Source organism: Zosterops lateralis (assembly GCF_965231275.1).
Source record: "Zosterops lateralis genome assembly, chromosome: 1".
NCBI lineage: Eukaryota > Metazoa > Chordata > Aves > Passeriformes > Zosteropidae > Zosterops > Zosterops lateralis.
The window spans coordinates 46,334,401-46,348,791 of NC_139762.1; the positions used below are offsets into that span (position 1 = coordinate 46,334,401).

Below are 14,391 nucleotides of genomic sequence, written 5' to 3' on the forward strand. Positions count from 1 at the left end.
AATAATCTTAAACCCAGCAGAGATACTGGATACTCATTGACTTATACTGTTGAATTGTGATGGGAGTATTTTAGTTAGATGTCTTCAGTTGTCTGACAGAAAAGTTTCTTCAAAATTAAGACTCCTAAATTCTAAATTGCTAGCACAGGAAGCAGAAATCAGTTGGATAACTATTGAAAATATTCAATAGACTCAAATTCTCCTTCAGGAGGTGTTTGATTTGAGAAATATAAAGAGCATGTAGTAAAATGTATATAATTCTTGGCTAATGGTTTGTCTTCAGCAGCTGCAGCTAAAGCCTGTAACAGGATTTATATTGTTTTAGATGATAAAATCTGTTTATGATAATGATAATCAATATAAGGCAATTTTTCAGTCTGCATCACATAACCCATCACTGGGTTAGTGTTCATTTTCTTCATGGCAACTACTATGAAGCTGCTAGTGCTGAAAACAGCCCCCTGGGCTTCATGGGCATGGGGACTGCCTTGGGGCCAGCATCTCAAAGGCCTTGCTCTGGAAAGCAGTCCTTCCTTTATTTGGCAGCAAAGTTGGGGCAGGGTCTGGAGTGCAAGTCTTATGAGGAGACGCTGAGAGAACTGATTGTTTAGCCTGGAGGAAAGGAGGCTCAGGGGAGACCTTATCACTCTCTGTAACCACCTGAAAGGAGACTGTAGTGAGGCAGGGTAATGAGTGATAGGACAAGAGGAAATGGTCTTAAGTTGTGCCATTGGAGATTTAGGTTTGATAACAGGAATTTTTTTTTCACTGATAGTTCTGACAATAAAATCCTGTTCCCACTGGTAAACTTTGTGATATCTGTCCTTGGAAGTGGTTTTGGAGCTGATAAAACTGTGGCATGTGAGGAAAATAAGTTTCATCATTATTTATCTCATTGAGAGGAAAGGACATGGGACAGGGAAAGGAGGGGAGTGAAAGAGTAATGGAAGAAGTAGGAAAAGAGGAAATGAAAGAGAAGTGTAATGGCAAGCTTATTTTAGCTGTGCTGGTATTACCAAAATGGATTTCTTTGTGTTTTTCTTCTGTTCGTGCACAGGTACTAGGAAATATAAGGCAGCAGAAGTAGACACTTGCTAAAAGCCCTTTTTATTGCAAGCAACAGTGGTGCCTCTGGGCTGGAAACATGAGAAGTATCCTGTGCGCAAGTCTTGGTTCCTGGAATGTAATCTTAAGGCTACTTGCCTATTTGTTTTTACTGTTTACAGACCCTATTGGCTTTGGCCATGATACCAGCAGTTGCCATTGACTTTTGAGCATTTGTACACAAAATCCCCCATGCATATCAGTCTAATGACTATTGATTAGCTGAGTTTACACAATCTGATTGCAAGTTTCTTTTTTGTAGCTCTTTTCACAAGTCTCTCCTTACTCAAAGTGTATGGAAGCACCTTTATAATTCCAAATAAGAGTGGAGAAACAGCTGAACCCAACTGGTCAAAGGGATCTTCCATACCACAAGGCCTCATGGGGGAAAGAAGAAAGGAAGGGTGGGGAAGACATTAGGAGTGATGGCACTTGTCTTCCCAAGTAACCATTGCATGTGATGGAGCCCTTTGTTCCTGGAGATGGCTAAACACCTATCTGCCTGTGGGAAGTCATGAATGAATTCCTTGTTTTGCTTTGCTTGGGCAGATTTTGAGTTCTGTGGATGAAAAGTATTGATATATAATAAGAAATGTAGTTTTGAAGTGAATTCGTTGTTCCACAACATTGAGACGATTCACTTGTTACTCTTTTTTCCTACCTGTTCCATGGTAGTTGATTACATGCCTTTGGTTCTTCCACATGTGATACAGCTAGAGAAGATATGAGATCTTTAGGCTGAAGTAGCACTTGTTTACTTATACCATGCAAGTTGATTTCTTTTGCTAATGGCGCTGAGTTTTCTAGTCTCTTTTTCTTCTTGATTGGCAGAGGCAGGCTACCTGTTCTTCAGGGGAGGGACACAACCTGAAGTTTCATTGAGACATTGCATTTCACCCTTTTCTGAACTACCAGTAATTTCCGATTAGTCTCACTGAATTTTTTTTTTTTTTTTTTTTTTTTTTTTTTTTTGTATCCAAAGGATTTTGGAGATTGAACTTCTCTTCCGAAAAGAATCTATTCAAACTTCTTTTTTTCTACTGTCTGCAGAGATTTGTGGAAAGATAGGGTAGTATTCCTGACACATATCACAGACTGCAGAAATGTAACTATGCATAACAGCATAACCTCTGGGTGAAATCTTTGTTTCGTGTGCCCACCTTCCATATTTATTAATTGTTCAAATTTTATTAGTTCCCTGAAAGGAAAAGCTTTGCCTGGAAACCTGCTACAGTCTCACATCTAGCATAGCCTGTTTGCCTTATACATCTTAAGATTGATCTAGAAAAGCGGTGAGGAAAAAACCTGAAAAGCTTGGTGCTCAGTTGGATAGGAAAACATGGAAATGGAAGGCAGGAGGGAACAATGACATAAGTCAGTGATTTCAGGAAAAAAACCCAGCAGACTGGTATCAAATTAAAAAGAAGAAAAAAGTGATGGAAGACAAGAAATAGAGATTCACCCTCCTATTAGCATGATATCCTATCTGATGTTACATCTCTGTAAAATAAACAATATATCTATATTAAGTAGCCTTTAAAAATCTTCATCATTTTCTGTTAGCAGAGATTGACTACTAACAATAATAATAAATAATAGTAAAACTAAAAGACAGTCCTTGGTTTCTTGGGGTAAATGGACTGTGTATCTTCTCAGAGTATGCATCACCTTCTTTAGTTTCATGAAGGTTGTCATTCTCTGTGAACTTAGTCTCTTTTCTTCATGTTGATCATCCTGTTAAGAGAATAGTTCTTATTCTTTTAAGCAGTAGACTTCATTCCTGTTCTTATCACTCCAGGCTGTTAATTCTGGAATTTTCCCTTTTTTGCTCCTCTCTTTCACTTTTTTTTTTGCAGAAAACTTGGGTTGTTTTGCTTTTTTAATGTAAAATCTCACTGATAGACATATCTTGCAATACACAGACTTGAATTTATTCTTTTGAAACCAAACCTTTGCTTCATAGACAGTGATTTACTCCTCATCATATTTAGCTTATTTATACTAAAATCTACATATTTTTTCATGTATTGTTGAGTGCAAGACAAACGTGCACTAAATGAATTGAATAAATATATTTCTATAAGCCTGGTTTTGCCCACTAGAGAGAACACTGAGATTCATCAGGGAATAAAAGTAACTGATGAATTGTTCTACATATTACTAGAAATTTGTCAAAGGAAAAGTGAGATTCTAATGCTTTGGTGCCAACACAATTTGTATCTGTACAGTTTTCTTGAGACAATATTTAGTTGAAGTGAACTATCAGGGAAAAAATAATTGTGCATATTTTTAGAAAATCTTTATGCAAAAGACAATTTTGTGGATGGAAGAACAATGTAAAGGAGAGATCTCATATCTTTCCTCTCTCAGAATAAATAAAACCTACTTTGTATCCTTATCAAATGTGATTAAGTAATGGAACTTGCTTTTGTATAAGAAAAGAGCCTTCTTCTCCCAAAGAAATAAAACCACTCATGTTGATGTCTGTTTGGCCCCTTTTAAGTAAAACTCACACAGATCTAAGTGTATTTGCATAAGAATCAGATGATTGTTAATTCATGGAAGTGTTTTCTTAAAAAAAAAAAAATTCAAGGTCTGATATTCCATCACTTTTTTAAAGCTAAACATTTTTTGAATAAAAATTACTTGGTTGTTTGGAAAGGCTAGGAGGCCGTTTTATTTAAAACATTCAAACTTTCATATAAAAAAGTGTAAAGCTTTTAAAAGTAAAATTCTATTTGTAGCACAATGTCAGATTTTTCAGTTCTTTTCTAACAGACAAATCAAAATTCCTGTAATTTAATGCAGTTTCCAGACATTACAAGAATAAAATATATCATTGTGATCTCTAAGAAATGCACCTGAATGTGTTGCATCTGGGCCAGCTATTGCACAAGTGAAAAATAGTTATTCAATGGGTCTTTTAATTTCTCTCTCTCTCTCTTTGTCTCTGTAGAATAGGTTAGGAAGGATAACAATGTAGTATTCAATCAAAATCATGTATTGTTTAGAGACATAATCCTGTAAAATGTATTGTCTGGTAGTTTTTACTTATTTGAGTAAATCTTTTTGATGGAAAGATGTATTTCCTGGTAGTACTGTTATGAACACTTGAGGCAGTGTAAATAAGTAATTTATATAGTTCTGTAAAAGAGCATTGATTATCAGAAGGGTATTCAAAAAGATAGTACTGAAGTACATACCTAAAATCAGATCATGGTTTTCCCTCACCAGTGATTGATGGTTCTTTGCACAGGACCCTGAGGGAGTTCGAATGTGAAACAAAGATGTCAATAGTATGGCCCTAAAGGGAAGTCTGGCCCTTCTGTCTATTCAAATAAGCATTTTAAAATTTTGCCTGAAGCATTCTGTTACAGGTGTATTATTAAAGCAATCTCTTGTAAGTTAGCCAGTGGCTAATAAATCAGTTACCATTTCACTGTGAGAAATGTCATTCTGCAGAATGGCACAGCCACAGAGCACTTGCCAGTTGGAATGCAAGTGTTGGATTTGTATTTAGAAATTGTGAACAGCAGATTTCTAAAGAAAGGATATAAGACAATTTGGGCTTTTATCTCTTTCAGTATGGCCATTCCAACTAGTGCTAACATTTTAATAGGCTGCAGTGTGGTCTATGTACTATTATTTTTCTGGACTGAAAGATCGATCTCTTATTAAATTGACTTAATTATCCTTGCTTTTGGAATTCTTATGTGTAGAAAACGAGTGTCTTTAGTCTTTCACTTATATTGCACATATTGATTACATATTGCAAAATAAAGTGGATTGTAAAATTAGTCTCTGACTAAGTTTGCAGAAAGATTCACTCCTTATGTTAACATTACGTATTCATTTAAATTATAGAGTTGTGCTTACTTAAAGTAAGTTAAGAGTTTCTTTCCTTGACTCAGTAATTTGTGTTGGTTTTAGAGTTGATTAAAACAAAAGTCTAAAATTTCAACAAAATGGCAGAGTCAACACTAATGTATTGTCTTCATTGTAACCACAGATACCATAAATGTCTGGTTCAATAGTTTTTTTGAGATATAGTGTTATTTTCTTCAATATGAGAGTTAATGTTTTGCACTTGTTTATATGTAGACTCATGATGTATATTGAAAGAGACAGCAGAAAGACCATGCCAGGAAAAGAGCAGCAAGGTGGCAGTGAATACCTGTCAAAATGCCTGGATCTTCTCATCTATCACATTGTGAGAGAGCTGCCAGGAATTCTAGGTAAATTCAGTTTGTTAACCAAACAGATATTACCTTTGAGTTCTCTGTCAAGAAACAGATATCTCCTCTATTTTCTGATTACATAAATTTGCATGATATCAGCTTCCTGAAATTCTTTAGATATGTCACGGTCAGATATTTTGCATTGGAATGCATGATTTCCTATATTAATGTTTTGTGTTTGTGGAATGATAAGCCTCACCAGCTCAGTCAGGAATGAAGCCCAGAGGTGCAAGAAATTTTATCAATGTTCTAAAGATATTGTAAAATCTATAAACATTGTACAATTTAAGAGCAAATTTGCCCCATAAAGCAGAGGCCTGGGAGAGATGCAACAGGGCATATCTCTGAGTACATGTTAATTGCTTACGTTGAAATTTATATATTAGGTGTTTGCTACAGGAAATTTTTCTAGAAAATTTCAGCTTAGATACTTCAGTTGTTTTAGATGCCTGAAACTGATTTGCTCATGCACATGAGGTTTATTTTCATAAAATTATTTTCTGATGAGATGAAGCCTGATGTATTTTTCATCTTCTCTACATTATCACTAGGATATTGAAAATGTAATGGTAGTACTGCAAAGGTTAGTAGACCTAAATGTCACGCAGCTAATTTTAAAGAAACTTCCTCTGCTAATGCAAATTTTTGTCTTGCTGCAAACACCTGATCCTTTTTTTCTAACTAAATATCAGGTTTACATATATCAGGATGGAAGTGTCAGACTATAATTGTTTGAAGCACAATTTCACCTCCTACTGTTTATATATACTATATGCAACTGATATAGTAGGCTCTGATATTTCCTCAGAATTTTGAAGTTTCAAATACATAGTTCCTATCATAATACATAGTACATCAATTGCTTAGACATGTAATTACTACTGATTTACAATTTCAATGCATTTTTGAGAACTGTTATCAAGCATAATTTCTACACTTTGTTATCTTTTCCAGGCTGGATCTTTGTGTTGATTGTTTTCTGTAATCTAAAGTTTTCTCTCTGTTTTGTCCATATTTGTCAGAAGTCTTTTTACTGCTGTATGATGAAGGAGCATGTACTGCTTGAGGTTGTAAAAGCTATGGGCACCTAAGAATAATAATCAGATTGGAAAATTGAAACAGTGAAAAGCAGTTTAAATGTTGATTTAGAATTAATCCTGGCTGGCTTTTTAAATATGCATTCATGTAAGCTCCTTACAGATCCCATCTTCTTCCACCAGGTGTAGCTATAAACCAAATAGATTAACAGGTTGTAGAAATTGACATTAAAGATACGTTTGAACAGAAGAAATACATTGTTAATCTTCTGTGGTTTTGGTTAATTTAAAAGTTTTTGGCTGTTGTAGATAAGAATTTTATCAAATTCTTTAATATTAAATTATTTTATTAAATTAAGTAATTTTATTTCTGCACTTAAAATATTTCAGCTATTTTTAGGAAGTAAATATAAATTGTTTAGATCATACTAAAATTAAAGGCAGCCATATCTATCTACTTATCAAATGCAAAATTGCCAAATGTGATGGTTATATGTTCTTTAAAATATAGAGATTATTTGGTAAATCAGTTACTAACCACAGAGAGGTCTTGTTGAATTATAGTATTGTGTGTAATTCAAAACAAAAATGTATTGATTAAAAAAGTGTTGTGTTTTATGTATTTGAAGAGTTTTAAACAACACTTTCTTTTCTTTAGCAGTGAATGAGTCAAATCTTTAAGGCCGACTTTAGTGCCAGGCTCTGTCATTTCTACTTGTATTGAAAACTGAACTCCATGGGAACAGAAGAAAAGCATTGGTATTATTCAACATGATTAAACTCTGACTTACTCTGAAAAGAAAGGCCTTTTCTGGACTGAAAAATCATATAAAATATGGAGTCCCATTCTTTACTTTCTTAACATATATGTGAATTACCTTTTACAGTTTTGAGCAGCTTTTTAGGGGGGAAAAATATAACAGATGCTTTTTCAAGACAGCATTTGGCTTCTAGTATTTTGAGGTTATAGGGACAGAATTTTCATTTTTTTCATGCGCTAACTTTTCTCATGCGGCTTCTGTTCTTTATCCCATGCAGAAGAGGTCTTGCTTTTTGTTGACAATAGGAAGTGTACCACAAATTTAGCATAATGTTCCTTGATTTTTATATGAATCTTCTGAGTCTAAAGTATAATTTTCATTATTGCAATTAAAATTTTGTTAGCTTCTTATTGTGTCTGATGTTTGTCATGGAGGCGACTAAGTTCTCTCATTGATCTGTTGCTTTCTCTTTTATGAGAATTCCTGTAGCTTTAGGTCATTTGTGTGACAGTTAAATAGGTGCATGAGAATATGTGTGTGCATGGTTGGTGGAATGATCTCTTTTTTTGGAGGGGATCTTTGGGGTTTTTTTTCCTGTTGAACTTGCTACAGAGGAAACATACTGCTTCAGCATTGTGTCACCCACTAATCTTGGTTCATTTTGTTCTTGGTTAGCTGACAGTCATGAGAATTTCACTTTTTACTTCACTGGAAATAGAACTGAATCCACATAATTAAGCCAGTCTAAGTTCACTTTGCCAAGAGGGGTAATTTCATCTTTACTTCAACACTCACCTTAGACTTCTATCCTGACTGTTTTGCCAGAGGTCACCTTTGCCTGTCCCTATAGCAAGAGCAGGGAATTGACCTGGTTGAAGACTGAGCTAGGAAAGGAAGTGCTGGATTCATCATGAATACTACTTCTGTCAGACAAAGAAGACAGGAGTGAACAGAGATGTTTTATATGCCATTTGTTCTTGTTAAGTGATGTTTTTATGTTGGATCAGACTGAAATGCTATTTTCTGTAGGTGACATTCTCAGTGCCCTAACTAATGTCTCTGGACGTAAACACCCATCAACAGTTCAGGCCAAACAGCTGAAGATGTGCCTTCCTATGATGCCTGTAGTGCTTCATCTTGTGACATCCCAGGTAGATTATTTTCTTCCCCCAAAATTTGTTACACAGAGCACAAACTCTAGCAGTTTCTCAAAATCTAATTTCTGTCAATCGCCATCAGAATGAATAAAATAGAGGATTTTGTTAAGGCATTGATATGTTGATGAGTATTCCAGCTATGAAGCAGCATTTAATAAATGTGTGTTATATAAGAACTTTAATGACAGAAGCAAATGCATATTTTGTCCTCTTTTTTTTTTTAACTAGTGAAATAATTGTTTCACTTTTTCTGGTCATAAGATATGCATTTAATGTAATTTTTTTTCAATTTTGGCTAATTTCAAATAGGTATTTCGTCCCCAGATAGTCACAAAGGAGTTTCTTTTCAACTATGGAATCTTACTTGTGAGTATAAAGTAGAAGATAAATATTTTTACAAGATATACCTAGGCATAAAATTTTGGAAATTATTTAATGAAATAAAATGACAATAAATTTCTAAATTGGAAAAAGAAGTTTATTCTGAATGTATATTTTAAGCTTTGGTTGTATTCAAAACTTTATATATAATCAGAAAATATTTTCTGTAGTAATCTATTTATTCAAAGGGAAACTCTGTACATATTTGATAAACTGAGAGTTTCCTGTGGACTTTCTTTCTGAATAGAAAAGTTTAGCTCTAAATTACATAGAATAGTCTCTCTGGAATTTCATATTAGTATTTTATGGGCAGAAATGAACAAGAAATTATAATTAATCTGTATTTAATGTATTGTTTTTTCTTGTCACCTTTTTCTTGCAAGTACTTCTAAACTACGTTTAGTTGATGGAAATCTATGGCAATAAGATTCTGAACTCATGTTGACTTTTACAACCTACTTCTGATATTACCCATAGAAAATTAATTTTTAGCTGTACTGTTGGATAGTACAGGAGAAATGAAGTAGTACAGTTCTAACATAATTTCCTCATATGATAACAATTGTTTATGATAAATGCGAAAAAAAGAATATTCTAAATTGCATATCAGAGTTAAGCTAATACTTTTAAGTGCATGAGTTCATAAATGACAACTAGGTATTTATCTCCAAATAGCATGAAGAAATGGTTTCCTACAAACAATTAGATTCAAGTTATGTTTTCAGATTTTCTTCTCTTTCTCCTTTGACTCTTTATTCCAAGAAAATGTGGTTTAATTTAGCTCTACTAAAATATTTGTGTAAAAACTGGCATTAGAATGATGAAAAAAAAATTGAAATGGTAGATGTTGAATTACAAAGCCACTTCTCCCTTTGAAGCATTTGTAACTAGGCAGTAGATTTATTAGTAGTTTTCAATCAACCTTCTAGAAGGTGAAATTCCTCTGTCAACAATATAGGTACAGCAGACCAGGTACAGTGAAAGTTTTCTTTTGATGTTAGTCCAGCTTGTTTGAACTACTGACTGAGGACGTCAGGGTAGTTATACTAGCACAGCTTTCCTCTCAAATCAAGGAGGAGCTCATTACTCAATGTTTCCTGTTTTTTGTCCTGTCTCCATTGAAAAAGGCAATTCAGGAACTTACATACACCATTTAAATTTACACATGAAAAAAGGAGGGACTGTAGTATATCTGAAAATTGATATGAAATTTTTATCCATTTTATGTAACTGTGTTATGATATGACTAATATAATTACATCTGGAAGAGCAACTATCCATTCTATCAGGCAACAATCTACTCTGGAAATTTGTATTTAGCAACATTCCCACTGACATCAAAAAAGGGACATTTGATCATCACCTTGTACTTTATAAAAATACTGTGCAGTAACTGTGGCCCCTAAGACTTTAGTCAGGTAGTCTTTTTGTTTGTTTTGTTCTTTTTTTTGCCCTGATTTATTCAATAGTCTTTTCTTAACAATAAGAAATTATGCGGAGTGGAAAGATGTGTGCTTGAGATCTGGACGGAAAAGAAGAGCTATTTTTCTGTAACGGTTGTTCATTGAGATTTTTTTTTTTCTTGCTGCTTTGAAGTTACTTCCATCATCACTGTAATTTTCAGTAGTGTTGAGCAAAGAAATTGAGAGGGAGTCGGGACAGTCCTTTTATGTTTTCTGCTGTGAACAAAAATACATGGAGGACACACCGTGCCCCAAAGGCACAGCTAATAGCAGGCACATGGCACAGACTCACCTGTAGTGAAATACACGTACACCATTTCTCTCCATTGCTTGAGAAACCCCAGATAGTTGCATTTCTTTAAATCACACATCTTTTCACTGTGTTTCTAATATAAAATTAATAAGCATTAGTAGCCAGAACAATTTTGCACTGTTTTGATGTTTCCAAATTGGTCTTGAGACTATGGTTGTGTGAAACTGTCTAAAAATGAGCAAACAAAATAATTTGCTGTCTTCCAAATCAAGCTAATTAGATAATACCTAGTAATTTTCTTCAAATGATCAGTAAGATAACTTTTTTTTAATAGAAGCACTTGTTTTTTATGATTCCTTCTGAGGTGCTTTTAAATAATGAAATATATAATTGGTTTCTAACTCTATTTTTAATTAGAGAAGAATCCTTCAGATGTTTCTTGTATATTGTGAAAAAGATAACCCATGTAGAAACTTCTTCCAATGTAAAATATAATAAGGAAAATTTAATTGGTAGTGAAATATAAAACAATGCCATTTTCCTAAATAGTACATTAGTAAAAAAGAGCATAGTACACATTCTGCTGAGAATTTTCCTTCCTTAGCAAGTCTTAATAACATCATTTACATACTGATGAAATAAACAGCTATGCATAGAAATGAAAGCAAAAGAACAGTGAGTCTAATTATACAATATTAACTTAATCCAGATTATTAATTTTATTGTTCTTTAATATGATGATTAATTTAGGTGATTTTAAATAGAAATTTATATATCCCTTTTTGCATGTTGTCCTAAGTGTAACTGCATCCATAGCATGTATAGTATGCATGGAGATCAAAAAGATGGTACAAATAACAAAATCTGGTCATTTTAGTGAGTTATTTTGACATAGCCACATCCAAGGTAGTTCAAAGTCTTCTAAGAAATTACAGTTTTCTCTTAACAGTGAAGACATTTAATTACTATCTATTTAACTAGGAATGTTATAATTTCTGATATTAGTCAGAGCAATAATCCTTACTGTGCTCCACATTTAAGGTTCCAACAGTATTACAGATTTGCAAAATTATAACAGCTAGATCATTGGTACTTTCAGTTTTAGTTAATTATTATGAAAGTTTATCCTAATGTAGGTGCAATAATATTTTGTATTTACACAGTTTTTTTCAAATAATTTTTGTTGCAATTGTTCAGTGATTATGCTTTTTAATTTTTTTACTAAAGTGTTTTAACATAAATGCTGCTTCTTTTGTAGGAGTTCATCAGATCAATAGATTCAGGAGAAACAAAGTTGGATAGAGCAATAGGTGGGGTAACCTATGATATTGCAGTACTTTTAGATACTGATATTCTAACTATTGAATTTTATGAAGGAATATGATTACTTTTACCAACAGGACAAGCTGCATCAGAAGAATTGATTAAGACTACTTTATTGACCTTTGAAGCAGTAACAGAACATCCCAGCTTGCTGATGACCCATCGCTTGACTGTAAGTGTGACAGCAATTTAAATAGTTGTAGACTAATAGACCTAATTCCATTTATCAATAGTTTTGAAAATTTAGGAGGGATTTAAAATATGATTTAACATGTATTGTGGTTCTAATTGACAGGAAAAATATTTTTTTTTTATAGAAAAAAGAAGCAGAAAGGCATTCAGTTTACTGTATTTAGTTGAGAAATTAGAGGGAAAATGGAGAAGGACTTAAGAGTCTAGAAATAGTGGTCTTGATTCTGTGTTTCTTCAGCTTCAATGCAAGTATGTTGCTATATATTAGTGATATTATCACCACTATTTTTGCTTTTTACATAAGCATATGCTTTTAACAACAACAAGGCTTGGAAGCACCACCTCTGAGGATTGATCCCATTCTATCATGTGAGAGGGGTAGTAGATATCATATCTACTGATGAGATCATCAGTAGCAGTTATGATGTTGGGGTTTTTCTGTTGTTGTTTGCTTACTTGCTTTTTTAAGTCTGACAGATTTCTTATTTAAAAATTTCATTAGAATTACCAAACATACTCTAAGCTTTTTACATCACTGAGATTTGTTTTCTTTGAAGTTCTTGGTTAAAACATTCTACTGTGAGCTAATCTAGTTGAAGGCAGAACAATTACATTGCGAAATGTTGCAAATCGGGTCTGAATGGTTGAATTAGTATTTGACAAATCATCATAACCAGCACCAATGCATTTTTGTGCTTGAACTTTCACCAAAATACAATCCACCATACTGAGATGACCGTTTGATTCAAATTGAATCCTAGGTGTTTGTATTGGAATTTAGTTAAGGGCACGCACTCAATATAGCATTTCTATAAAGAAAGACATCAGCAAATAAATAAGAGTGAGGAATGTTAAGGATTGTGCTAGATAAGAATGGGTGATCTGAGAAATCAAATGTTTTTAGAAGTTGAATCCTATTTGATGTGTGTGTTAGTTGAGTATTTAGATTATAAAGTCTAAATAAGTGAAAATAGTAAAATGAATCCAAAATGTGAATTGGAATTTAAATAAGTTTAATAGGATTTTTTCATAAATGCTCACAAGAGTGATATTGAAGAACATGGTCCTTATGCAAAAAAATCTAACCAATTAGTAGTCAGAGGGGAAACAGTACAGAACTGTTCAATTTACTTTAAGAGGGCAACAATGTCCTAGAAATTAAATGTTAAGTGTAGGTGAAGTATGAATGCCTATTGATATCTCCCAACATGCCTGTCAGCTTGCTTCTCACTATATCTGTGTCCTTCTAGAATCACCTCAATTTTTAAAAACAATTGCTTTACTTTTGTGAGTTATCAGTGTGTCCTACATTGACAGATATTTCTACCATTTTTTTATGGGAGTCTGTCAGCACTGACTGAAATTGTGATACTGTGTGCCAGCACATTAAATGAAATTCCTCTACCTGTTTCAACTTTAATGGTCTGGGGATTTTCTCTGGAAGAGACAATTCCTCTTTATAACTTTTGTTCCCCTGCACCCATCTCCACGTTTAGGAAAACGTTTTCCTGAAGCCAGGGAGTGGCTGTCCTAGTCTCTGTTAAGTAACCCGCGGGTCACCACAGGAGAGTTTTAAAGTATCTATGTTTCTGGGGAGCAGTTTACTTCATTTCATGTGTTGAAAGTTTTAGATGTTTATTTAAAATCCATCTCAACATATCAGTTATCTAGATAGAGATAAAACTTCCTCCCTGACCAGTGCTTGTCCAGTAATTCTTATGCATACCACTTTTGTAGTTTCCCTGGTTTAGGTATAAAATTATATCCTTGTCAATGAACAGCTTTTTGTTGTGGTGTGGCTGTGGCTGGATGTTGGGTGGGTTTTTTTGTTTGTTTGTTTGTGGGGGTTTTTTTTGGTTTTTTTTTTTTTTTTTTTTTAGAAAATCTATTGCTTCACTCACTGATTTTCATAAATAACAGTTCTTGCTAATTTAAAAGAGCCCTCCTGACACTCAGCAAATAGTCATTCAGACATAAAGTGGAGAAATTGCCTTGCATTTTGTATGTTAAATTCAAGAAATTGTCCATTGTAATTAATAATCTCTAACCACATCTGCCTCTAGTGGTGCAAACAGTAATTAGTTTAATACTATTTACGAAGTCTAGTGTGCTAATTATACTTGAATGTACAGCATACATTACTTTAGACGAAAGTGGTACTTCATCTTCTATGATGCATACAGACTATTTTTGGAATTTCTGTTGCTCGAGGGATATCTTCTAATTGCTGCTGGCTGAGCATGACTGGAATCTATGAATATAAATTCCAGCACACAACAGAACTTCGTGCTTTTTTAAAATGTTGAAGCAAGACATGTTCAAGCTTCCAGATCAATATTTAAGTATAACAGTGGTTAATAGGACTCTCTTTTACTGGAGAGAAGTTGAAATCCTAGGCTGAGCTCAGAAGGATGAGCCTGGATTGCTCATTTAGACCAAGTTGTTTACAAGCAGGATTTTTAGGGAGTGGGCTAGGTGAAAG

General features: G+C 33.7%; 1 protein-coding gene across 1 annotated transcript in view; it reads left to right on the top strand.

The window, feature by feature from the left end:
• Positions 1-14,391, top strand: part of ULK4 (unc-51 like kinase 4) — a 213,383-nt gene that overhangs the window by 61,745 nt on the left and 137,247 nt on the right. Inside the window, exons 23-27 of the mRNA XM_083863372.1 lie at positions 5,206-5,339; positions 8,170-8,291; positions 8,607-8,663; positions 11,653-11,704; positions 11,795-11,889. Coding sequence (XP_083719498.1) covers positions 5,206-5,339; positions 8,170-8,291; positions 8,607-8,663; positions 11,653-11,704; positions 11,795-11,889 — 460 coding nt within the window. The remainder of the gene's footprint in view (positions 1-5,205; positions 5,340-8,169; positions 8,292-8,606; positions 8,664-11,652; positions 11,705-11,794; positions 11,890-14,391) is intronic.